Raw genomic sequence first — 27,277 nt, 5'->3', positions numbered from 1 at the left:
AGTTGTTGCAAACAAATATTACAACTGAAATATAATTAAAACTAATACTTTGGAGGGGGGAAAAACCTCTTACACTACTACAGGAGTATCAAACTGGATTTCTTTGAGGGCCAGCTCAACATTGTAGTTCTCAGTGGGCCAACAGCAGGAGGGTGGGGGTTGGCAGGGGAACCCTGCCAGGCAAAACGGGGCTCAAGGTTCTGCACGTAGCCCCTCTGCACCTCATTTTCACCCTCCATGGCCTCCTGCAGCACTCTGCTGGCCCAAAATTAGCCACGTGGCCCATTTTGGGCTCATTTTTCAGCTGTTTTCAGACCATTTTCAGACCATTTTGGGCCCATTTTTCAGCCTGCTGAAAAGTGCTGCAGGAAACCATGGAGGGTGAATATGAGATGCGGCCCCCATACGTGGCCCATTTTAGCCACCAGAGGCACCATGGGCTGGTCCCTTGATATTTCTAGGCCAGCCCCATGGGCCAGATTTAAGCACCCATGGGCCTTAAGTTTTATACCCCCGCATCAACTATTTTATTTGGTTTATATGTATGAATTGATTAAAATGCCAAAATCTGCAGAAATCATCTATTTATAAAAAAACAACAATAAATTTCAAAGGAAATGCATGTTGTTGCACACTGCTTTCTCTGGTATTCTCCTATTCGTATCAAATCCACATTCTTCAAAAAAAAACTACTATAGTTGTTAGAGAAAATTCTTATTGCCTGAAATGTCATTCCTTTCTCATTTTTTCCCCAATGCCTCTATAATTTTAAATTAGCACTGTTTACTATAATTTTTCCAACAATTTCACTTATTTATATTTATGGCCATTCATTTTCTAAACACGCTTATTAATTCATTTCAAAGTGAAAACAACAGAAATCTTGGTATTTTAATACCCGATTTAACATTAAATTATACGCAGTAATTTTATTATTTTTAAATGCAATATTTTATTCCATTCATCTAAAATAAAACTAAGAAGTTCATTCAAGTATGATTTCATCTATAATTGCCTACAATAAGAAAAGACAATGAGTCAGCTGAGCAAAACCTTCTTTGTGCTGTGTGCTATCTGTAGAGGTCACTGTGCCCAAAGAGATACAATACTCATAATAAGCAACAGATTTGTCCTGACTCCAGTACCAGAACAATTACTGTAAATGCTAAAATCCAATGACTGACTCCAGTATCAGAACAATTTCTGTAAATGCTAAAATCCAATGAGATTGAGAAAGACCAAACAAATGTTATTCATTTGCCTCACAATAAAATAATGTGCTAAGGTTAATAACTGAAAAACATGTTCAGTATGAACATTCAGTATAATTCAAATTTTTTCCTAATGAAGACCAAAACTACTATCAAAGCAACTGGCAATGAAATGCTATGATATATAATGTTGCTATGCCAGATTTTCCAATGGCCATGTTATGATTTCTCTAGACTTTTGTTTGTGAGAAAGTGTGGGTGATGTTAGTGTTTTACAAAGTTATTTAATGTATCATTTAAAACATTGACACATTAATTAGAATAATCTAGTGGAAGCATTTTGTAAACTCTGGGGCAAAAAAGCAGCATTTGACTCTTGGCAGAGCAAGAACTAAGCTGATTTTAGATGCATTATTTATCAAATATTCTTCTGATAGAGTTATGTTAACAGATTATTGGAATTTAAGATCTATTCTCTACTGTGGTTTTGCAGCAATTGAATAAACAGAATATATATTCTATTAATGTGATATTTATTAAGAAAATCAAATGAGATTTGTGAAAATTGTATCCGGAATCAGGTACTGTATGTAGCACAATATAATACATGTGTGTGTTATATACAATATATATGATATGTATGGTATATATTTATGTGTGTATCTGTATCTGTGTATGCATTAAGACCAATGATAATGTTATATACTGTTAAATAATTTTTTCCTATGAATAGTATAAGTTCGTTCTCTGCATTTGTATCATTCAACAAGTAACAAGGTGGAAACCAGGGCAGTCAACACATTTGTAGTTGTCAAGGATATTTACTGAAATATCATAAAATATTTACTGACATATCATAAAATCTGAAAGGTCATAAAATCAGAAAGGTATAAAAAAAAACCAGGTTCTCCTAAAGCCACACAACAAAGCCAAATCAATCAAGACATTAGCTATTAACTAAAATGAAACTGTTATACATTCCATTACCAGTTAACCAGGGGTGGAATTCAAATTTTTAAACAACTGGTTCTGTGGGCGTGGCTTAGTTGGTGGGCGTGGCTTGGTGGTCATGTGACTGGGTGGACGTGTCTTGGTGGTCATGTTATTGGCTGGGCGTAGCCAACTCAATATCACTCACATCATGGCACATATCTCCTAGCCTGGCCTCTCATGACTGTGGAGATGCTGCAACAGTCGTAAGTGTGAAAAATGGTCATAAGTCACTTTTTTCAGTGCCATTGTAACTTTGAATGGTCACTCCACACAAGCAAAGTACCAGCAAAGGAAGAAAAAAAAACTCCAGAGAAGTTCCTGAGACAGGAAGTCTAGTCCTGTCAAGAATGTAATTAGGGTTAACGGAGAGGCAGTTTCTGTAAGCAACACCAGAACACCTCGAATGATTCTTGATGAATGTATTTTTTTCTTTTTATGAACACAGAACATTTGCACTAAAACAAATTCCTTGTGTGCCCAATCACACTTGGCCAATAAAGAATTCTTAGATAGATAGATAGATAGATAGATAGATAGATAGATAGATAGATGATAAAGGTGCCATTATTTTTAAAGATTTTTACAGTAAAATATTCAAATTCAGATTCTGAATTCAGCAAGTAATTACTTAAGTAATTAAGTAGTTACTTAAGTAGTTACTTAAGTAATTAATGGATGTTTTATCTTGTAACAAAGCAAGGAGTGTGCTTGGTTCTAGTCAATAGCAATATTACATCACAAGGTTGGTCTTTATTGGTAGATCGCTAATGCGCAGTTTATTGCATGACCAAGAATTATATTGGCATTGGCAATTTAATTACCAAAATTTGTGGCATAAAACAGATAAAACTAAAGCATAACCACAACTAACCTTAATCTAAATTTAAAAATAAAAGCCCAGCCCTGCCCCTGCATGGGTTATCTGGCCTCGGAAATTCTGAAAGACTACATTGCCCACTATAATCTTTTCTAGATCTCCTCTATCAAATCATGACTTGTGGCCAAAGAATTCTACAAATTGCCTGCAGCACATTTATGCAAGTTCAGGTGTCACCTTGTAGGGGAGATGGGCAGCACAGACATTTAATAAATAAATAATAAAGTTCATTTTCAACAATTATCCTGACATCTTATAGGGGTTCATTAATTTCAAGAGTTCTAGTTCCAGTTTCCTTCAGCCAAAGTATGACATATTCAGAGTCCCACCCATTCTAATAACTGTAACTAAGCAGGGTGTGCTCAAATTAGAATACCAATGACTTTCCTTACTTTGACATGTTGATTGTTATATGTAAGTTGGGTGGTGCTGTTTATCAATGGAAGGTCAGTAATCAGGATTAACCAATGATAAAAACACAAATATCAAATCAGAACACATCATGGTAATTAAAAGTCTCTATTAAACAATGGATTTCCAAAATGTCAGGGAGCAGAAGCAATCAGAACAAAGGAACTGGAAAGAAAAAATTAACAACCTAATATGCAAAACATATGGTAAATTGCCATAATATCAGAACAGTAGTTTTAACTTTATTGCTAGAAGGTCATGAAAATAATTGACTGCAAAGTGCTTTTTTCATGCTAATCTTCTGCCTTTCATAGCTTTCACTTAGCACTGAATTGACATTTGGATTACTGACATTTAGAAGACCATACATAGAGATAGTATCTGATGTATCTGGGCAAGGCTTCTTTTATAAACTGCTCTTGTGAGCTCTGGAAAATAAATATTTAGTTTTTGCTGAATGCACCCTATTGGCTAATTTACAAGAATGAAAGAGGAGAAAAGGGAAACTTTTATGGGCTACATTGATCCATTCTAGAAATCAGTCTAGCACCACTTTTAGACTACAAGGCTTTAAAATTCTACAATCATATTCTCCTTTGTTTCTTGTTAGTAAAAAGAGGACAGTAATATGATTTATGGGAAATGATTAAGATTTATCCAAGTCAAGCTGACAAGTTAACCAAGAAGTAATAGAAAATCTGTGATTTACTGCCAAGCTCCAATGGAAACCTGACAGTGACATGTTGTGAATTTGCATTTTCTGCCCAGCAAAAGAGAGAAGATGCAATGTATTTTGCCCTCACTGGAAATGTAAATACAATTATTTTTACAAATAACAATTCCAATTTAGTGATATAATAGAGTAATAGAGTTGGAAGGGACCTTGGAGGTCTTCTAATCCAACAGCCTGCTCAAGCAGAAGACTCTGTATCATTTCAGACAAATGGTTAGTTCATGCACAGTATAAATTTCCATGGCAGGGGGACACTTAATAGAGCATCAAGATAACCTAGGGCTGTGATGGCAAACCTATGGCATGCATATGCATGCAGAGCCACTTCTGCCAGCATGTGAGAGGTCGCCTGGAAGAGCCCCACTGCGTATACGTGCATGCTACCTGCCTAACAGCTGATTCAGAGGTGGTATTCAGCAGGTTCTTCCCAGTTCTGGAAAACTGGTAGTGGACATTTTGAGTAGTTCAGAGAACCGGCAAATACCACCTCTGAATGGAGAGTTTATGGTATCCTTCCCCTGCCACGCCCACCAAGCCACGCCCACAGAACTGGTAGTAAAAAAAATTGAATCCCACCACTGAGCTGATTGTTGGGTATCTGGAGTGCATGCGCGGGGGCGTGGGAGACACACACGCATATGCAAAGATGTGTGGGAGTGCGCATGTGCAGGGGGCATGAGGGGGGCCGTGCGCATTGCCTTCTGGGTGCTAGCATGTGAGTGTGGGCACAATTTTCAGCACAGGAGCCCAAAAAGGTTAGCTACCACTGTCCTAGGGACTGCATAAGACTTGTGAAATGCCCAATCCTGCCATAACAGGAGGAGGGAATCAATTCACTTTAAAAATTGTTTGTTTTTAAAAAGATATCACTTCCATAGAATCAATTTAAGTTTTATAGAAATTCATTTAAATGGCTTTTTGATCCTAACTACTGAAGTAATGAGAGTTAAATTAAAATGCTAATCTATATACTGTATATAAAATAATTGGGACAGTTTTCCTTTATTAAAACAACATTGTCATGATTTCTCTAAAATCAAAACATTCAATTTTATTCAATGAACTCTACCTAAGAAATTGCATCAAGTGCCTTAAGGTTGTAAGTCAAAGTTTGCACTGTTCCATGTTCTTATATTCATAATGATTGTATTTACTGAATTTTGGCAACTAGAGAACAGAATGCCCCTCCATTTCCAAGGGAGAAACCAAGTTCTCTCCTGTTGACAGTTGCAATGAGGCAATCAATAGAATTCCTTGCCAAGTCACTTGGAAATTCCCCATAGCAAACTATCCGGATCCATGAGATGCCTGGTACAGACTATCCAAATTAAGTGTCTATTGCAGTGGTGGGATTCAAAATTTTTTACTACCAGTTCTGTGGGTGTGGCTTGGTGGGAGTGGCAGGGGAAAGATACTTCAAAATCTCTATTCCCACCTCATTCCAGGGGGAAGGTTACCACCGGTTCTCCAAACTACTCAAAATTTCTGCTACCGGTTCTCCAGAACTGGTCAGAACCTGCTGAATACCAACTCTGTTCTACTGGACAATTAGTGTCCTTTAAAAGTGTTTCCAGAGTTGCAAGATGGCTAATCTCATTGTTTCGGTGCTTAAAATTGAGGAAAACTACAGTCTTGCACCTCCTCATGGGTAGCACCATCTGAGCACCATGGTTTCCCATTCTCTCCCTTTCCAGAGTGGTTCCCAGGAACCAGTCTGCTCACCAGTTCCACAGTCTTAACTGAGGCCACTGGCTCCACTTTTGCAGAACCAATTTCAGTTTGCCATATCTCCATCAGAAGTCTGCACTGTTAATCAAAAAACTAAGGCTAAGGTCACCAGCAACTTGACAATAAGGATACAGGGTTGGATCCACCACATGGAAGTAGGAACTGATGGTATAATATTGAGCCTCCTTTCCCTAGAACAGTCTCCCTGGTATCCCACAATATGTCAACTCTGACCCACAATAACAATGATCTGTCTACTTTCCCCAGTTAGATGGAAACTATCTCAAAATGGTTCTCAATTTGCTATTATAATTCTCATTAATATTAATTCTTGCTAACCAAATCTTGCCAACCCCCAAAACTCCCATTGTCTAACATATTTAGAACAAAACATAACCCATTTAAAACCAGGTATTTCTATTCCATGTATTTAACTTTTCATTTTTTCAGTGGGAAATGTGCCAGTTTCCTGCCAGTTCCCACTGAGAAAAGTTAAAAATTAAAAACAGTTACATACCTGCAACCGTATTCTTATTATAGCTATATTTTTAAAGAGGTTTTTTAAAATAAAGCATCTGCTTAAATTTTCTACACTCAGCAATAGTAATTTTTAGGAACTAATTTCTTCTAGACATTGCAAAGATGAAAAAGTCAGGGAGACTTCTAAAAATATAAAAAGAGATCATCTATCCAAGATAATAATAACAAGCTGCATTAAATGTTAAACAAAGATCATCTAGTTTATCCAACCCTGGGCATTATTAATACATTCCAAAAACCAACGTGCAAAATGCTTGGACGACCATGTTAGCTTTTGGCTTTTGTTTCCATGATCTGTTGCTAAAGCAAAAGTTTGCTAAAAATACATTATGTCAAACAATTATATTGCATTAAGGAGAGGAAAGAGGAAAGGAGGGAAAAGTAAAGGAGGGGAAAGGGGAAAGGAAACAAGGGCAAAAGAGGGGAATGGGAAGGAGGAAAGGGGGAAAGGACTTATGAATATTCCTCACAGATCACAGAAAAGAAAAACAACTTGAATTGTCAAAATGGAGATGAAATCAACAGGGATAAAACAATGATATATAAAATTATAAACTTCAATTTCTCCCTAGAATTCTATACATTATTTCTATCCTATTCAAGGAAGAGCCTCTGCATATCTGGGTGCATGAATTTATAATGGTATTTGACGACTGTTAGATTATCACCATGTATCTCTTAATGTGTATTCTATTGTCTTATGTTTGCTTTGTATTTCCAATAAAACTGATCATTTGCATTTTGTCCTGAACATATTGCAACTGAAAATCAGTGCAACTGCTAAGTACTAAAGGTTTTGATTACTATTCCATGGCTCTGTTAGTATAATGTTTAAGCTAATCAGCCATTATTCCGGCAACAGTTCCTTCTTAGTGGGTTCTAGTAACAAACAATTATGATAACTGCTTTGAAGCCTGCTGTTTTAGGGAATACAACGCTCACTTATTTCTGGCAGGGTATGCATGTATCCTAAAGCCATTGTCCCAGGTGAGGTTTGTTGCATCAGTAGTCAAACAGGCAGCAGTGGGTAAGGCTTTGACAATGCAGTCAACCAACAGAAAAAAGGTTTGTTCATTGGCTACCAGGACTCTACAGTAAAGTCTGTAAGGGACAGCTTCAATTTTTCAATTTTCCCTGTTCTTTATAAACTGCCCTATGGTTTCTAGTTAAACAACATTTAGTTTATTTACAGTGACACATATAAATTGCATCCAATCCTTAGTCTGCTTTTCGCAGTAGAAGGTTGTATTTCTCAGCTCTTATTTTCCTTTGTTTAAGACACAAATTATGTGTAACCCCCCCCCAAAATAAATATTAATGCTTTCTATAACGCTGCAGTACAGATCTCCAGTCACCTCTAACAGTATTTGAGCAGCATTCTGACCTAATAAATAATATACATAAACTAGTTTCCACAATGTGTAGAGTTTCAGATCATTCTGTTCTAGAATTCACTTGAGAACAATAACTGTTCTAGGGGGTAGAGGTATAACTCAGTCTTGGAATTTTTGTCAGTTGGTTAGCTTATCTCACAACCCATCTCTAGAAATTCTTGTGGCCTAGGCAAAATGTCTTTCCTCCCTCAGAATAGTCTCATCCACTTATCATTTAAATCTTTATTTTTATTATTCCATTGTTTTTGTTCTTGTTCATTGCCTAGAGTTCTAGTTTTTAAACCTGCTGGTACTTGCAATCTATAGATTCGTGAAAAATACAGGCCATGACAACTAAATAATTACAACCTCCTATATCAAAAACATCAGCTCTAATTATCTTCTAGGTTCTATCTGGCATTGTTGTAATTATCACATTTTTCTTCTGAGGAGAAAGTAATTTTTGTGGGAAAAAACAAAACTTACTATAATCTGTTCAAGATTTTCACTCATCTATGGCCAAAAAGATATTTTCTTGCCCATTCTGTGCATTCGGAGCTGCCTAAATGATTTTTTTCAGTACTTCTTGTTGCATCTCAGCTGGAATAACAACTCTGTTACCATAGAGAAATAGTCCCTGTGATACCATAAATCTCTCTTCAAAGAAACAGTAATAGATTGAGTGTGGTAGGCAAGATGTTTGCATGTGTGACAGCCAACTAATGTGTATAAATTTGAACATTGTTTATAGTCCTGGATAAGCAATAATGTATTATCTATGTATAAATCTATTAAAAACATGGTAAAGCCTACAATATTTTTTTGATGGTTAGCCCCTTTCCACTTCTTCTAAAGCAGTGTTTTTCAAACTTTCCACAATCATAGGTTACTAAATAAAACTTTAACAAATGTGGGACTATCCAATTAAACTAACATCTCCACCCTTCACGTTTATTTTTAAAAGCATTAAAATTCCTGTTTGTTTTCCTTATAGCAAATAATGTAAGTATAGTAAATGACAATTATTTGTGCATGTCTTCCCATACCATTTCATTTCAAAAGGTCTTTTTAATATTTCTTAGAAAAAGCACATTTATTTAACAATTGTGGTAGGTTGTGAATAAATAAATAGGGTCTGATCTAACCAGCTGACTGGTGATGAATGGAAAGAAAAGCAGCTAAGATACTGAGCAGGCACTGAGCAATTAATGTAAGGAGACTCCAGTTCTAAATTTTGGTGGACTCTGAGGACTACCAGATGCCAGTCTGAAACTTTCAGATTGAATGTTTTGCCTGGAAAGGCTGGTCTGTATATTGTGGTTACTATTCCAGTCCATTAAGATACTTTGAGAATTGTTCACACACTGCAATATACTAAGAGTTTGGACATATTATATATACGGATCTCAGACTATTCTGAAACTGTGAACTATTGGCATCAACATCCCTTCATGATCCTGAAGCAAAACTCTGCCTTTTTTATACTTGCTACTATCAGTGGTCACAACAGTATACTGTATCACTGACATCACTGAATGTCAGCACCAGGGTTTCAGTTGGTGGTTTGATAGTCTTGAAAAACTTTTATTTAAAAAAAGATTTTTTTAAAAAACACAAGACCTCTATCAGTTCATAGAATAAAGCTGGTGCTACTCCAAGCCCAAAAAAATACCTTTGGTCAATTATAGGTTTGAGAAAGTTATTTTTTAAAATAAGCTCCACTGCGAATGGTTCTGGACTCATTCCACATCCATTTATGGGATGCCAAGATAGTTGAACTCTTGGAAGTAAAAATCTTTTCCACAGCAAATAGATCTTGAGGCTTGATACCAAACTTTTTTTCCTACTTGGGTTTTCCATCTGTATCTCTTCAATAGGTTCCTTTGGATGACCTTACTATGGGTGGAGTTGTCCCATTAAGGTTCTCTTGTCTTAAAACTGGCCGTTGATTGAATTTGTTATCATTCACATAGCACCTCCAAAATTTGAAGCCAACAGATAAGTAACATCTGGGACAAAATCTTATCCAAAATATCCAGAACTAATCAGTTCCTGATTTTTTCTTCTTCATACACTTATAAAAGCCTCAATAGTCCCTAGACTTTTACATCCTTGGATGGAAACAAGCAATATCATAGATTACATTTCCTAAGGGCAATATATTTACAAACAGTTTCCCAAACTACAGAATTATATATCTTTATGTAATGCTCTGATGGTTGCCATAACATCTTCTCCTAAAAAATTTCTGTTAGCTTGCCTACTCCAAGCTATGCTCAAATATTCATCATTAGTTTGTAAACCCACATGTAAAAGAAAAAACATGGTATTCACTGATTTCTGTATACACTGAAAATCTTAATATTTCAGTAAAAAATCCCTTCTCCATTTCTTCTGAACATGAGGATGTTTTAACTGTAACTCAATGCTTATGAGTTTTTGATAAATTTATCTCTTGCTAAATTATGATTACTACTTCCAATATAATCCCAAAATATATAAACCTGTGGAATACATTTCACATAACAGTGAAATGATTCTTTAGACCAAGTGTGGATTATGCATGTATCTTCCTAAACTAACAAGGATGTGAATATGAAGGATTTCTGCCAAAAAATGCAGCCTCCACTGAAATTAATGGAATAGCATATGCAATCTGGGTTTTGTTGGACTCACAACTCCTGCTCAGACAGCAGGTAGCTGCTATGGCTGGGAGAACCTTTGCACAACTTTGTGTTATGTGCCAGTTGTGCCCATTCCTGGATTAGGAGGCCCTGCTCATAGTCACTCTTACCCTGGTCAACTCTTGAATTAATGAAATGCATGGTGCTGTCCTTAGTGAGCATCCAAATGCTGCAACTAGCATAAAATGTGGCAGTGTTGGCATTATGTGTACTCTTTAATCAGTGCATATTACACCTTTGTTCTCACACTGGATTATCTGTCATTATGCTTCCTGGTTCAGTTCAAGATGCTGGTAATATATGGCTTTATATGATGTGGGACCGATTTATTTGAGCAATTGCTCTCTCCATTTACATTTACCCATTCCATCAAGATTGTCAGGAGAAGCATGTTATGGATCCTGTCTATGAAACACTGGTGGGGTGGGGGATGCAGGAAGTGAGTATTTTCTTCGACGGTGCTCATGTAAGATATCATCCCCTTGGCCTTAAATTGGTCCCAACTGTCCCAGCCTTTTTTACACTATTGTGAGATATAATGATGGATTTTCCCACTGATTATGGTTATTTTTGTGCAATGCAGATATTATTTTTATATGCTTGTTTAACTTGATCAGATTGTTGTTTTTAATAGCTGTGAGCCACCCAGAATTATTTAGGTAAGATGTGAGTTCATTCAAATTGAATAAATAAAACAAAATAACTCATCAAAAATATCCAGGAACATCTGTAACTACCTAAATACTTATGCATTGTCCAATATTTTAAAAATGGAATTTAAAAACCTAAAAACTTCTATATCTTTGTAATAAAGATATAGAACTTTCATACCATTCTAGTAATATAGGCTTTCCTACAAATGATAAATGTATTGTGGTATTTCACATATATAAGATTCATGCGGAATACTAATCAGCTAAATAAAAACTTAATGGTTGGTAAAACAGCTCTTTAAACTGTACATTCCAGATTAATCAGATTATACAAAAGAACCAAGAGCTATGCATAAAAGAAGTACTGGTAACTATTATGGATGTTCACTCCTTTTCTTTAGCGATTTAATCAGAAAGATAGCTCTCAGTTTTATCCAGTACTTGAAATGGGGGCGTGCATAAGCGCACCAACCTACCGTCCCTGTCCTATTGTTTCTCTTATTCTTCTTTTATTTTTCTTATATGTACCCATTTCATGTATTCACAACTATGTATACATTTATACTTATTATCTTGTAAACAATTGGCAAATCAAATAAATAAATAAATAAATAAATAAATAAATAAATAAATATAAAAGTTATAAAATAAAGGTTATAGATGTAAAGCTTTACACTAAAGAGTTCTATTCACACTATCAGTAGGTTGAAATCCTGAATAGTGAATTAACTTCACAACGATAATGGGAAAATTTCACAATGTCCTGAAGCTGCTCCATGATAATTGAACAATCACTGGACTTGACTGATTTTATTGATTCATTCCAGTAACACTGCTTTGCCATGGACAGATGCATTATATTATGCTCTGCTATAAACAGATGCATATTCTTTACATGTAAAATAACTAAAAATGTAATTTATGAACAAATGTATGTTTTGCCAATTTTCTCACTTACCTCATTTGCTGGAATATTGGCAAAAGGCTTGATGATAGCAGCCAGTGGAATTTGAGCCTGTTTTGCGAGGTCTGAGGTTGAAGGAAAGCAATAAGAGGTACATCGAATATAACGAGGACTGGAATTACCTGAATAATTTCAAATAGTGACAATGTTAGATGATAAAAACAGATACATTTTGATCTTAAAATCAGATAATATTCCTTCAGAAAGAATGCAAAATAAATATATTTTGACTGAGTTCAACCTAATGATAAAGCCACTTAGGTTCTGTTCCTTTCATTGAAATCTCTAGTGCTTATCTACAAAAAAAAATCCTAATAGGGTGAAACTCAGAACTATGTAAGTAAAAATTCCTTTTTTCAGTGTTGTTTCTTCTCCTTTCCAATCCTGGTACAGTTTATCCCAATAAGCTACAGAATTTTTTTCAGTTCCACAGAGAAGATTTGTACACTCATAGGAAAGAGGAATTGCCCAAGAGCTCCTTTCCAAGGTAGAAGTAACCAAGAAAATATTAAGTTTTGTACTAAGAAGTTTACAAAAATATTAAATCCCTAAAGGAATGTAAAAAAAATGAATTGTCTCCCATTAAAGCTTAGTTTTAACCAAGTTACTATGCAACTTCACAAGTTATTTCCAGAAGAAGCTACATTAACTTCAGTGTGGCAGAATTCTATGAGTTCACCAATAAAAAAAAAACACTTTAACACATTGTCATTTTGATTTCTACCGTGTTTCTCATATAATAAGGCCGGGTCTTATTTTTTTTTGAGCCCCCAAAATGGCTAGGCTGTCTTTTCGGGGTGACTTAATTCCCACCCCTTGCATCTTCGGCCAGGCGGGTGGTGACGGCTTGGATGTTGACCTCGGTGTTGGTGGGGCACTTTGTATCAGGGTCAACGCAGGCAGCACCATATCTGGGTGTGCAACAAAAGTACTTCCTAACAGCAAGCCCCCCCGCCATTTCCCCCATTTCGCATGTTTTAATATAGGCCTTAATTTGAGGGGAGGGGCTTAATTTCATTTCATGCCTATAAAACATGCTGGGACTTCCTATTGGGGGAGGCCGTATTGTTGGAGAAACAGGGTAGATCAATTTAACAAATATTAGAGAAATTAAATATGAATATTCAAATCAATACAAATTATAATTCAAGTTCACCGATATTTACCTTGATCTTGGATCAAACAATCAGTTGTAACAAGAGGAGGGACTTGACCTCTGATATTGGTAGCATAGGTCTGACCTCCTCTGGAAACTTTATCATTTTCAATTACTTGAATCTTATGGATAAAAGTAAACAAACAATATAAGCATTGGAAGCAGACTTTAATTTTTTAAAATTAATGTTTACAGACATGTTATCATAGTTCAAAAATCAAAGCAGGTTTTGTAGATCAAGAAAGCAATAGGTTTTGATGTTGCTTGGAAGAAATCTTAGAATACAATTTCCAAAAAAATGAAGAACCTTATATACATCAAAAATGTCTTTAAGCATTAGAATAGTACCATAATTGATTCAAACTCTCTCCTGTCTTTCACCCATGATACTAACATTCAAGCATATATTCCAGAACAGTTTTTGTTGTTCTCTGCTCTACAAAGTATGGGCAGTCCAAAGTATGGATTTTCTGCAGCTAATCACAAAATTACAATAACCAAAATAAAATGACCGGTTAAATGACACACAAAAAAAGTTTAACACAAGCTAAAAAAGGAAAGTTGGAACTTTGTTTTTTTTTTAAAGAAAGGATAATAAGAATTACATTTCCATGTTTATAATGAAATAAACCAAGAAAATTTCTCTAGATTAATTCAAACATCCCATATGAACATTTTTAGTAAGTGAGAGAATGCCAATTAGAACAAATGTCTTATCTTAGAAGCAAAGAAAACTACCGTATTTGCCGGCGTATAAGACGACTTTTTTGCCCTGAAAAACATGCCTCCAAGTGGGGGGGTCGTCTTATACGCCGGGTCATCTTATACGTGGGCAAATAGTAATTGGGAAGCACTGCGGCTGCCCGTGGCCGAGGCACTTTTGCGCACCGTGGAAACGAATCCCGTGAAGCCAAAAGGAGCAGCCAGCCTTCAGGCCGATGTAGGCGGGCCTCCTTCTCCCAGCTCCCAAGGAAACGAGGCACTCAGCGGCCTCCGCTCACACCGCCCTGCCTCCGCTCGCACCGCCCGGCCTCCGCTCAGGTATCCGGCTGGGGCTGTCAGGAGTTGTTACCGCTGGCACGGCTCCGCGCGGCTCCAGTCCCGCATTGCCTCGGGAAGGGAAAGGCAAAACCAGGAGCCGCTGCTGCCGTTGCAAAGCGCTGCCGCAGCTCTTCCTTTTTGCCTTTCCCTTCCCGAGGCAACGCGGGACTGGAGCCGCGCGGCCGCCAGCGGTAACAACTCCTGACAGCCCCAGCCAGATACCTGAGCGGAGCCCGGGCGGTGCGAGCGGAGCCCGGGCAGTGCGAGCGGAGCCCGGGCAGTGCGAGCGGAGGCCGCTGAGCACCTCGTTTCCTTGGGAGCTGGGAGAAGGAGGCCCGCCTACATCGGCCTGAAGGCTGGCTGCTCCTTTCGGCTTCACGGGATTCGTTTCCACGGTGCACAAAAGTGCCTCAAAAAAAAAGTGCAAAAGTGGAAGGTGTGCGGAAGAGGGGGTAGTCTTATACGGCGAGTATATAACAAACTCTATATTTTGAGTGGAAATGTTGGGGGGTCGTCTTATACGCCCAGTCATCTTATACGCCGGCAAATACGGTAGTAAAAATGATTGCTGCTTTGTTCTTCATCCTGAAAGTAAATGGGAATTATTCCAGAGAAATTTAGCAACATTTTTTGTAGTCTGCCTGCATAGTTGTTGGAATTATTTATTTATTTATTTTTTATTTATTTATTTATTTATTTATTTATTTATTAAATTGCCCCCTGTGCTTTTTAAAGTCAGATGGTAAGTATCAGCAATCAAATTACATCTGTGGTCCTAAGATTTAAAAAAAAAAAAACCAAGGAAGCAAGAGCTTGTTGAGCAGACTATTCAAAATAATATGGAATTTTGTTTTCAGTTACTTTTTTTTTTACTTTAAGCACTTAAATGAAAATCCCAGGCTCAGGAGATTTGGGGCATGATACAGCTTGCATGCCACATCCAGGGAACCAAAAGGATGAAATTCTTACTCACTGGGCTTGGAATGGAATCTGGATCAAGTTTTCTTTGCTGTGGTCCAGCTAATGGTGCTGGACCTGAGGGAAGGCCACCTGGATAAGACAGTTGTGCCCCTGCCATTGGAGGACCATAATTTCCTGCAAAAAAAGGTGAAAATGTAATAATCTCACCAATGATTACAACTTTATTTTATAACCCGTGTTTTCTATCTGTTTTTTTTTTTTTAAAGAAGTGAAAAAGCTATTCCCTGTTTAAAATCTATACTCCAAACAGGACATAGCTATTTTCTCTCTCATATGATGGGGAACGATAAAGAGTGATCTCTATAAATAAAGATATGTTGGGAATATTTCGTGGAAAATGGTGAAAAACAAAGGAGAGAATGGTTTAACATATGTAAAATAAAATGCTTTCCAATATTTCTATTGTTTTCTTTAGAAACGGTGAGGAGTAGATGTTATCCAAATATGAAGACGTGGGGTAATCCTGCTGACTATTGAATTTTCTATTTCAAAGTTGTTTTCTCTCCTTTGTCCTGGTGAGTGGGTTTGCTGAACATGCATGCTGTCTATCAGTAAGCTATTCCTCCTATGGACATCTGATTTAGATAATCCAGCAAACAAAGGTAATTTTCTTAGTGTATGATCAGCAATATTCTGGTAACTGGCCAACTGTTATCTCCCTAACAATTATTTTTACTGTAATACTGTTAAAAATATTATTTTAACCAATTTATATGGGGGTTCTTCTTGCAAAAGCAACTCTAGGTGGGTCATGTTGACTTAAAAGCTCAAATACAGTAATTGGTAACACATGTAATTGATGGCATTCAAAGACAGTATAAATTATTTGCAGATAACACATCTACATCACAGACCCAATTTAAACATTTCTACACCTTCTGTGATGGTCCAGTTAGGCCTTGGTTACATATACCTATTTTTAAAATTCCTCTTCTGCCAGGCTTAGAAAAAGGTGAAAAAAATCATGTCCTATTTTGCATCACTCAAGCATTTTGTCTCTGGGTTCAGATACAGATAATCAGAGTTGGAAGGAACCTTGTAGGTCATCTAGTCCAACCCCCCGCCCAAGCGGGAGACCCTACACCATTTCTGACAAATGGCAGTCCAGTCTCTTCTTGAAAGTCTCAACTGATGGCGCTCCCACAACTTCCGAGGGCAAGCTGTTCCATTGGTTGATTGTTCTCACTGTCAGAAAGTTTCTCCTCGTTTCCAGGTTAAATCTCTTCTTGTTCAGTTTCCATCCATTATTCCTTGTCTGGCCTTCGGGTGCTTTAGAAAATACCTTGACCCCTTTCTCTCTGTGGCAGCCCCTCAAATATCACTGCTATCATATCTCCCCTGGTCCTTCTCTTCACTAGACTAGCCATGCCCAGTTCCTGTAATGGTTCTTCATATGTTTTAGTCTCCAGTCCCCTAATCATCCTGGTTGTTCTCTGTACTTTTTCTAGAGTCTCAACATCTTTTTTATAATGTGGTGACCAAAACTGGATGCAGTACTCTAGGTGTGGTCTTACTAAGGCTTTATAGAGTAGTCATAGTCTCTCATTTGATCTTGATTGTATCCCTATGTTAATACAATTTAGGATTGCATTAGCTTTTTTGGCTACTGCTACACACTGCTTGCTCATATTTAGCTGGTTGTCCACTAAGACTCCAAGATCCCTCTCAGAGTTACTGCTATTGAGCCTGGTTTCACCCAGTCTATATGTGTACCTCTGGTTTTTCTTGCCTAAGTGTAGGATTTTACTTTTCTCTACATTGAATTTCATTTTGTTAGATGTGGCCCAGTGTTCATCTGGATCTTGAGCCTATCTTCTTGGGTGTTAGCTATTCCTGCCAGCTTAGTATCATCTGCAAATTTGGTAAGTTCCCCTTTGATTCCCTCATCTAAGTCGTTAATGAAGATATTGAAGAGTACTGGGCCTAAGAAGGAACTTTGTGGCATCCCACTGCTTACTTCCCTCCATGTAGACTTAGACCCATTAAGGACTACTCATTGAGTATGGTTTGCCAGCCAGTTGGGTTCAGAACTCATAATAGGTCCCAATGTTTCAAGGAGGACAAGAGGAACACATCTCAAGTAAAACAGAAATAAGGATGTTTTGTAACCATAAAAGTTTGACCTATAGTGAGGTCTAGTCAACACGTTAGGTCTCGAGTTAGCACTACAGGTCATACCAAGCCAATTTCTGTTCACTATGCCATATACAGCAAAGAATCTACGGACAAAAAAAAAACAACTCACATTTAAATCTTGTCTATTCTAAATTACAGCATTGGATGCTTCTCTCATTTCTCATTAGATGCTACTCCCTTCTCTATCTTCAAAACAGAAATTACAGCCTGCTAATCCTATGTCGCTTAGGTGAGATGCAGAAATTTAATAATAAATAAATGAAATGAAATGTACTATAGGTACATCTATACTTACCATACTGAGAAGGAAACCCAGGACCTGGAGTTTCACCTGCAAATTGCTGTGGCAAGTTGGTGTTCAGTGGATTTGGGCCAGGGATTCCCTCCTGCCTGGCCATTGAAGGAGGTAAAGATGGATTGCAGTGACTATTCAAGTTATTTGGTAGAGAAACAGGAGGACTTGTTGGCAAAGCCATTGGATGTGGCTGAAGTGGTGGACCTTGCAAATGTGATGGTAGGCGTGAAGGCCCAGAAGAAGGTGGGTTCTGAGCATTACTGGGACCTATGCAAGAATACAATTATGATTTATGCGTCTAAAACTCAAAATTGTCATGTAGTCACATCTGAGTAATTTGTCTTCTAGACATTTACAATAAATATTTTTTGTTAATGAATATGAGATTACAATGAATTACATACATGTTTAATTATATTTAAAGTCTGCACAGAGGCATGGTGCACCTCAAGTCAGACTAGAGTCCTGGTGATTTTATGGATATATTTATATAGTACTATTGGCAACAACAAAGAAGTGGTTTGCCACTGCTTTCTTCTGGTTTTTTTTTTTTTCATCCTTAGTCTAGATTGGTGATGGCTCATCTTTTCAGCACTGGGTGCCCAAAGCGCGCATGCAGCCTCAAAATCCAAAGTGTGCCCCTGCACATGTGCCCTGCCCCCCGGACAGCATGTGTGTCCTCTGCACACGTGTCCCGTCCCCCTGTATGCACCCCACCCCCCATGCATATTTGGCAGAGCTGAGAAGACCAGCTGGCTAAACAGATAACCAGAGTTGGAAGGGACCTTATAGGTCATCTAGCCCAAGCGGGAGACCCTATACCATTTCTGACAAATGGCAGTCCAATCTCTTCTTGAAAGTCTCAAGTGATGGCGCTCCCACAACTTCCAAGGGCAAGCTGTTCCATTGGTTGATTGTTCTCACTGTCAGAAAGTTTATCCTTATTTCCAGGTTAAATCTCTCCTTGTTCAGTTTCCATCCATTATTCCTTGCCTGGCCTTTGGGTACTTTAGAAAATAGCTTGACCCCTTCCTCTCTGTGGCAGCCCCTCAAATATTGGAAGACTGCTATCATGTTTCCCCTGGTCCTTCTCTTTACTAGACTAGCCAAGCCCAGTTCCTGTAGCGGTTCTTCATGTTTTATTCTCTAGTCCCCTAATCATCCTGGTTGCTCTTTTCCCTGTATTTTTTCTAGAGTCTCAACATCTTCTTTATAGTGTGGTGACCAAAACTGGATACAGTACTCTAGGTGTGGTCTTACTAAGGCTTTATAGAGTAGTCTTAGTCTCTCACTTGATCTTGATTGTATCCCTCTGTTAATACAATTTAGGATTGCATTAGCTTTTTTGGCTGCTGCTGCACACTGCTGCCTCATATTCAGCTGGTTGTCCACTAGTACTCCAAGATCCCTCATACAGTTACTGCTATTGAGCCTGATTTCACCCAGTCTATATGTGTACTTTTTGTTTTTCTTGCCTAAGTGTAGGACTTTACTTTTCTCTAAATTGAATTTCATTTTGTTAGATATGGCCCAGTGTTCTAGTCTGTCAAGATCCATCTGGATCTTGAGCCTATCTTCTTGGGTGCTAGCTATTCCTGCCAGCTTAGTATCACCTGCAACTTTGGTAAGTTCCCCTTCTATTCCCTCATCTAAGTCGTTAATGAAGATATTGAAGAGTATTGGGCCGGCAGGAGGCGCGCGCGCATGTGTGCCAGAACTGAGCTAGGGCAACGGCTCTTGTGCCCACAGAGAGGGCTCTGCATGCCACCTCTGGGACACATGCCATAGATTCGCCATCATGGGTCTAGATCCACAGAAGCTATTCAATTATGACTACTTTATTTTCAATAGTTAATCTCCTCCAGACATGATTAGGACTAAATCCAACCCATTAATAATTGTTAGATTCTAAACCAAAATTACCGCACAAGCATAGCTAGAAAGACATTTACCTAAATTTACTGTAGAAATTTAATAAATACATAAAATTCACTTAAATTTACATAAATTATTTAGATCACATTCCTAGAAGTAATTATTTCATTCCACTTCATGGTGTAAAGAAGCATACTTTGAGATATTTAAAAACTATGATACAGATGAAGGAAGGCAGCTACAAAGATTTTCAATCAATACTTTTACTACCTATAGAAAACAGAACATAAAATATGAGGATCCTTTGCTGAAATGTTAAGCCTAATCCATAAGTGTCCCATGGCATGTATAATATTCCAGAGATCATGTCTGAATATATATAGCTTCCAAATTACAGAGCAACCTTATGACAAGCTGATTTTCAACATGTCAAATTGTACACTGTAAAATATGTGCGAGCAAATATGGTTGTCATTATTTTGTAGATGGCTGCAATTTTTGCATTCTCTTCTATAAGGTCAGATTTATTAAGGCAAGATTTGTATAAATTAATAATTGCATCTCTACACATAAAAGAAAACAGAGGGGAGATATTTTTCTAGTATTATTAACTTTATGAAGTTTGTAAAAATGAACACCATTCTATCCAATTAATAAATAACCATGATTTTACAAAATTGCTTAAAAATATATTTACAATGGGTAAAATTTGCATTAGGAATCTTGTATCAAAATAAGATTATGAAGGTAACTTTAAAAGCCATGATCCAGGTATTTATTCATTTACTCATATTAAATGGTACTCATTAGTACTGGGAATTGATATTATTAGGAAGTATTCAATAAGCTTTTGAACTGAGCTTTGCCTTCACCAGAAATATGTTTAAATGAATAGTACAATAGATCATCCTATTAAGTATTCTTAAGACAGGAAATGTTATAATCTAAGAAAAACTATATTGACTTAACCGTACTATATGGTTTGTCCCTCTAAGTATTTTTATACCACTTTTAGATGACATGTATATGATAACCAGTCGATATAAAATCTGTGCAATGTAAAATGCTCATTTCCAGGCTTCTGATCACAAATTCCCCATGTTATTAGATACTCATCTCATCCCCTTGCTTTACTACTACAACTTTTTGTTATGGTGCAGGAATCTCCAATTGAAAGCCCTTAATATAAGCAAAAATCCACTTACAACAAATGGATCCAATGGTTAGATCCAGATTGAATTAACTTTGTTTCTAGCTAATTCAATTTGGATCTAATCACTGAATCTCTATGGAATTCTATGAAATTTAAATTAGTGTTTCTACCAGGGGTGGGATTCTACCAGTTCGCACCTATTCACTAGAACCAGTTGTTAACATTCTAAGCAGTTTGGAAAACCAGTTGTTAGAAGAAATTACTGGCCTAATCCTGTAAGGAAGGCAGGAAGGAAACATTCTGGGGTTGCTTACAGAAACTGCCTCTCCGTTATTACATTCTTGGCAGGACTAGACTTCCTGACTCTGGAACATCTCTGGAGTTTTATTTCCTCCTTTGCTGGTACTTTGCTTGTGTGGAATAACCATTCAAAGTTACAATGGCACTGAAAAAAGTGACTTATGACCATTTTTCACACTTATGGCTGTTGCAGCATCCCCACGGTCTTGAGAGACCAGGCAAGAAGATGTGTGCCTCGATATGAGTGATATTGAGTTGGCCACATCCAGCCAATTACATGACCACCAAGCCATGTCCACCCAGTTACATGACCACCAAGCCACACCCACCAACTAAGCCATGCCCACAGAACCGGTTGTTAAAAAATTTGAATCCCACCCCTGGTTTCTACGCATTAAGTGTAGAAACACTAAACATTATTTAAATCCAATTCAATTTAAAACAAACCAATAGTTAAAATTCTAATCTTTCGGTGATTTGCAAAGTTGATGTTTTAGCAATTTATAAAGGAATAGATAGATTATGGATGCTTACAATGAAATATGATTATCCTTCACTGAAATGCTAACATAGAACTTTTTATATATATATAAATATGAATAAATGTATCTAATATATATTCTTTTTAAAAGATTTTATTTTATTTTGACTTTCTGCCTTTATTTTTTCTCCTTTTTGTTTTTATACTGAATCACAAAAAGCAAAAAAGAAAAGAAAACACTTTATGCATGAATTATGCAATTCATACCATAATTACTTATCTGCATGTTGCCAAGCTGATTTGTCAGCTGTACTGCAGGCAGAGGGGGGCTGTTAGGACCAGACTGTAAAGAATGATGGTTGGAAGGATAAGAAGCTGGAGGACCTGGAAATCTGAAAACAAAAAATAACATTACAGAAACTCAGGAAATCACCATACAGTATATTATTTTGCTCATAAAACATATCAGCCAAGATGCACATGAATCATTCGTACAGACTCTGCAGAGAAAATACTGCACTTAAAATGTCCAGGAAACTAAAAAGAGGCTTTGTCTGTAGCAGGTTTATTCATCACATGCCGTACCACAACTTTGTGTTTAATTATTATTTATAGGAGAACAATTCTAGATGAGCCATCCTCAGATATATTATTTGTCCCTTGTATTTTTTTTCAGGCACTTTCATAATAAGAGGTTTTCTTCCACTTCTACTAAAAACAGTTTATCATTATGACTAAACCCATAAATACTATGGTTAGCTTTCACTGTAGCTTATTGAAAAAAAATATAGCCAGGTTGTTTCAATAAAGCACTTAACCAGTTTTTAAAAATTACTTATTACTAAACTGCAGCTAATCAAATGTCGAAGTTTCCAATTTCTTCTTCATATGACTGCTCAGCAGTAATAGAGTGTAAGTCCTAAATTGACCAAGGCTCATTCTCCGGATAATAAAATACAGTTTATGAATACACAGACACTGTCAATTGTTAGAATCATTTTGCACAACTGAAATTTCTCTTCTAAAAAAGGGTTTCCATTGTGACATTATGCTTTACAAACACAATAGAGATGAGCTGAGATGATTAGAAGTAATTTTATTAGGAGACTAAATAGTTGGAAGCAGTCTTACCAAAATTCATTTCCAACCTAAACAGCTGGGAAAAGAATCCTTGGAAATTGACCTTTTTTCATATTGCAAAAAACTTAACTTGAAATTGGTGCTTTTGCAATTAAATGTAATCTAACACAAATGATCTCAGTTTGCAAAAAGTTAATATTCCCTTTGAAAAACAACCATGTACTTACAAATAGCATTATGGATAATTCTGTATTTAAGGGGTGTTTTTTCCTTATTCTTTCTGCTCCTTCATTTTGGTCTTTTTCCTTTGCATTTTTTTTTTCTAATTTATAATGGCAACACATATAACCGTGTGTATACAGAAGGCATTAGACTGTGCAAAATGAGAACTATTTCACACAAGTCAGGCACAATTTGGCTGGTTTGAGACTGGACTAAACCCTAAACTATGGTTTACAAACCATAATGACAGGATTTATAGAATTTGCTAAACTAAGACCAAACATTTACATTGTAACTTTGCATGATGCAGAAGTCCAAAATCTGAGTAATCATGAAGATTACTTAGTAACATTGTGCTTAGTGTGGATTTTACTTCCTAAAAAGTATGACTGAAGTCTAAAAATCTTTCCTTCTCTCTTTTAATCCATATTAGCAAACATGTTTTATTAAATTCTCTTAATAAAGAAAATTTTCTCCCCCTTTCTCTTCAAATCTTGAAACAAAAATAGATGAATTAATTAATGAAGAAATACAACATATATACTAAGCTATTTTTTTTCTTAAAACTTAAACAAAGCAAAACTTAATAGGGTTATAGAAGAATGATCTCAATTGGTAAGCAGCTCAATCCGAATAATGTGCCCTTATTCAAAAATGATTTCTCAGAGTCATGCATAAGTAACTTAACAACTTCTACAAAATATGACATTATTAATTCCTGCATACACTGCTTATTTAATGACCAAGAAACAAAAAGGAACTGAAATAGATTAAATCTCATCTCATGGCGCACCGACCTTCAGCTTTGATCTTTTAAGTTAGACATAAAGGTCAAAGGCGATTTTGTGGCCACAGAATATGTTCTGCATTATGGATGCTCAAAACATATGGATTGAATTAGGCCTTGGATTCTAATTATAATAACTGCTTGATACAATAGTAAAAGAATTAGGCTTTTCCTTTTGGTTAATCCAATTAACCGAATTATTTGGTTAATCCAATTATCAATATTCTAGAACTCAGTACAAAAATGATTTATTTTTCAAAAAGATTATGTTACTTTGTGTCCTTGGCATATGCAATATAATAAAAATCTCATTTTAGTAAACTGATCAGGGAGGACAGTGTCTGATTTTTCCCAAAGTCCAGTAAATCAACAGGTATGTCAGTATAGTGATGCAGATTACATTATTTGCCTTACGTTGTCATTATGCAAATGGTATCAATTGGCACAAATGTCATATGTATATTGACGTTTCCATACATGTCAGATACATAATATATTATACACACAACATGAATTCTAACACAATATGATTGTTATATTCAAATTTCATTGCATAAAAGTTTGTAAAATCAAAGTCTAGTGATAGCCAATATAAGTATGCTTCCAAATGACAGAAAGTAATGACTCCAATGTGTTCTCATCAGTCAGATATTACTTCAAGTATTCTGTTCTATTTGGGTCATCGTAAGACTGAGATAAACTGGTGTAAACTCTTAAAACAATAATAAGATGGTGAAAAAGTTATCCGGCAAATCCAATGAGAAAATATTGACAGAGTTGTTTATATTTAGCCTTGAGAAGTGAAGTACTAGAACAAATACGACAGTAGTCTTCTAATAGAGGAAGCCATATCATACAATACAAATCAAAGACTTATACTCTGTTGTGCCTGAATTTAGAATAATGTTTTTAAGCAGCTTCCAGATGAATATTAGGAAAAACTTCATAACAATTAGAGCAGTTTTTTTAGTGGAATCAATCGTTAAGGGAGTTGGTTCCTTTATACGTTGAACCAGGGATGGATTACCCTTTGGGGGCACTGCTTTAAGTTGGAATTCTGCACTGAGCATAGGTTAGTTCCTTCCAGTATTATGATCCATAGAACTTCTGTCAGACTAAGGAGCTTGTAAAATTGTGCATACTGCCAAAGGAAAGCAGATGCTGCTTACATCATATCATGGACTGAGCACAGCCTACTGAATTTACAAAACAAGTTCCTGATAAATATTAACAAAATGTTTTCAGGAATGGATGTATCATAGAATTCCATTCTTTTAAAAGTATTTTTAGATCTACCATGCAAAAACACAAAGCAACCACAAGTCCTTTGTAGGCTTAGTGTACCCTCCTCTGCAGCCCACCTACCCCAAAATTTTCTGAGCATGTATGTGTTTGCACAAAAGACATTTCTGGAAGGACAGAAATGTCCCTTCTGAGCCTGCTTCATGTCACATGAGCAAAGAATTTCGTCAAAGGCTCTGCGCAGTCCTTAAAAGCATAAAAAATATTCCTAATGTTGATGGAGATTCTAGGTCATTCAGGTCATGACTGTCCCAAAGGTGCTTTTTTCAAGAGGCAAGTGGACTGAAGTACTGAACTGAAGAAATTTCTTGGATGAGAAGCAAAACGTCTTTAAAGAAAAACAAGAAAGTACTTTTGCCTCTTGAAAAAGCACCCTTGGGAATATTCCTAATGTTTTATTCTGCTTTGTTTCAAATCACCTGTTTGCCTGTGGAGCTGCTGCAGTGCTGGGTCCATTCTGGAAATTACTCTGCTTAGGTGAGTAGAGGTTCTGAGGTGGAGATCCCATGACAGGAGGTACTCCAAAAGGCACATTTGTTTTCAATATACCTAAAGTAAAAGTAAACAAATTGATAACAATGGAAAACCATTGCATTTAAAGGAGTACACTATAAAAGTCAAAGCGAAAATAATGGACATCAAAGAAATACATTAATAAACTGAATTAAATTACAAATTATTCAGTGCCTTCCATTTATATCAGTATCAGGAAAGAAGAGAAAACAATAAGCTTTTTAAAAGTTAACTTTATAGCTATACTTAAAAGGAAGAAAGATCTCAGTGAGAGAAGTTCATAAGTATTGTTTTTTCCCCAGGCTTTAAATCCAGAATCACATACAGCCTGAGTCCACAGACCATGATAATTTGTTCTAATTTTAGTTAGTTTTATGATAATGAACCCTTTTTTCCCAACTCATTACATCCAGAATTCCCCTGAAACATTTTCCTGGCTGAGAATCTGAAAAATACAACCCATTATTTTGAGAAAGAATCAGAATACAACAGACCATAAAGTAAACATGAAGTAACAATACCTGACTGAGATGCAAAAGTATTTGGATCATTATAATGTCCATGCAGAGATGAAGAAACTGTTTGTCCGAAGCCAGAAGAAAATCCACCCATTCCTGGCTGGGCCTGGGAATATGGAGGTGCTGCAACATATCCTTGGTGATTCATTTCAGCAGTATTTTTTCCTTATAAAAATGTGAATAAATAGGAAAATTATAATTTTCATGCACTAAAAATGTGAATTGAATTATTATTATATTATATATTATATCTTACTATAATATTACAGAAGGGCTCTGATCCTGTTTCTTACTATTAAGAAACAGAATCAGGTTCAATTCAAGTTCTTTTTAGATCTGCTGTTTTGGACCACGTCATCTCTACAGGCTTTCAACCAATTCCCAGAATACTGGCTAAGGACTTCTGGGAGTTGAAGTTCAAACACCTTAAAGTTGTGAACACTGAGAAACACTGATATTCAGCAACAAGAAAACAAAGCATCTCAATTTTATTTAAGGTGAATGCTTATTTGTCCCTTTCCTGGTATTTATCAATTTCATCCCTAATTTTAATGTTTCTTGCTTTTAAAATATGAATGCTCAGAGTTGGGTAGCTTTTAAATAAATCCTCCTAATTCCATGGGGGAGCCCAATTATTTAGCAGTCAGTTTCTTAGTGTTCCTGCTCTACAAGAATTAGCTAGCTCACTAGCTGTGAAAGGGTCTGCCTCCATTCTCTATAAGGTTATTGGTGCACAGCATATTTCCATATTTCTGCACATCATATTCTTTTAATTTGGGGAATGCCCAAATACAGTTGGGTGAAGGGATAAACCAGCCCAGAGAAGATAAAAAAACCAAAAAAAAAAAAAAAGAGAGAGAATTCCTCAAATTCTGCTGCAGAGCCCTCACTGGTAGGTATTTGCCCTGGCTGCTTGGAAAAGGATGGCATCAAAGCCAGAAGAACACAGCAATCATTTTGCCTAAGCAATGAGTGGTGCAAAATAATTCCCACCCAAGCCGTGGAATAAAAAAAAAAATAGAACTGGTAAGAATTGGTAAAGGAAAAAACAAATGTTATGAATTTTGTGCCAACTCAAAGGTATGTTTTCAGGAATGGATGTATCATAGAATTCCATTCTTAAGCCACAAAAGTATTTTTAGATCTACCGTGCAAAAACACAAAGCAACCACAAGTCCTTTGTAGGCTTAGTGTACCCTCCTCTTAGTGTACCCACCTACCCCAACATTTTCTGAGCATGTATGTGTTTGCACAAAAGACATTTCTGGAA

At 36.5% G+C, this 27,277-nt stretch overlaps 1 protein-coding gene and 1 long non-coding RNA gene across 2 annotated transcripts in view; one reads left to right on the top strand and one right to left on the bottom strand.

Annotated features, from left to right (window-relative positions):
* Positions 1–27,277, top strand: part of LOC113411823 (uncharacterized) — a 246,839-nt gene that overhangs the window by 115,378 nt on the left and 104,184 nt on the right. The gene's annotated exons all lie outside the window — the stretch shown is intronic.
* Positions 1–27,277, bottom strand: part of SEC24D (SEC24 homolog D, COPII component) — a 74,721-nt gene that overhangs the window by 40,732 nt on the left and 6,712 nt on the right. The window contains exons 2-8 of the mRNA XM_087963192.1: positions 26,011–26,172; positions 25,396–25,525; positions 21,853–21,977; positions 17,777–18,043; positions 15,338–15,459; positions 13,334–13,445; positions 12,162–12,289 (exon numbers count right to left, since the gene is read on the bottom strand). Coding sequence (XP_087819318.1) covers positions 12,162–12,289; positions 13,334–13,445; positions 15,338–15,459; positions 17,777–18,043; positions 21,853–21,977; positions 25,396–25,525; positions 26,011–26,155 — 1,029 coding nt within the window. The 5' untranslated portion in view covers positions 26,156–26,172. The remainder of the gene's footprint in view (positions 1–12,161; positions 12,290–13,333; positions 13,446–15,337; positions 15,460–17,776; positions 18,044–21,852; positions 21,978–25,395; positions 25,526–26,010; positions 26,173–27,277) is intronic.

Source organism: Notechis scutatus, chromosome 4 (assembly GCF_049901735.1).
Source record: "Notechis scutatus isolate UNSWTSFEM ecotype Mainland chromosome 4, rNotScu1.2, whole genome shotgun sequence".
Lineage (NCBI taxonomy): Eukaryota > Metazoa > Chordata > Lepidosauria > Squamata > Elapidae > Notechis > Notechis scutatus.
The sequence above is the reverse complement of the archived record's forward strand: the minus strand, read 5'-3'. Positions and strand labels throughout refer to the sequence as shown.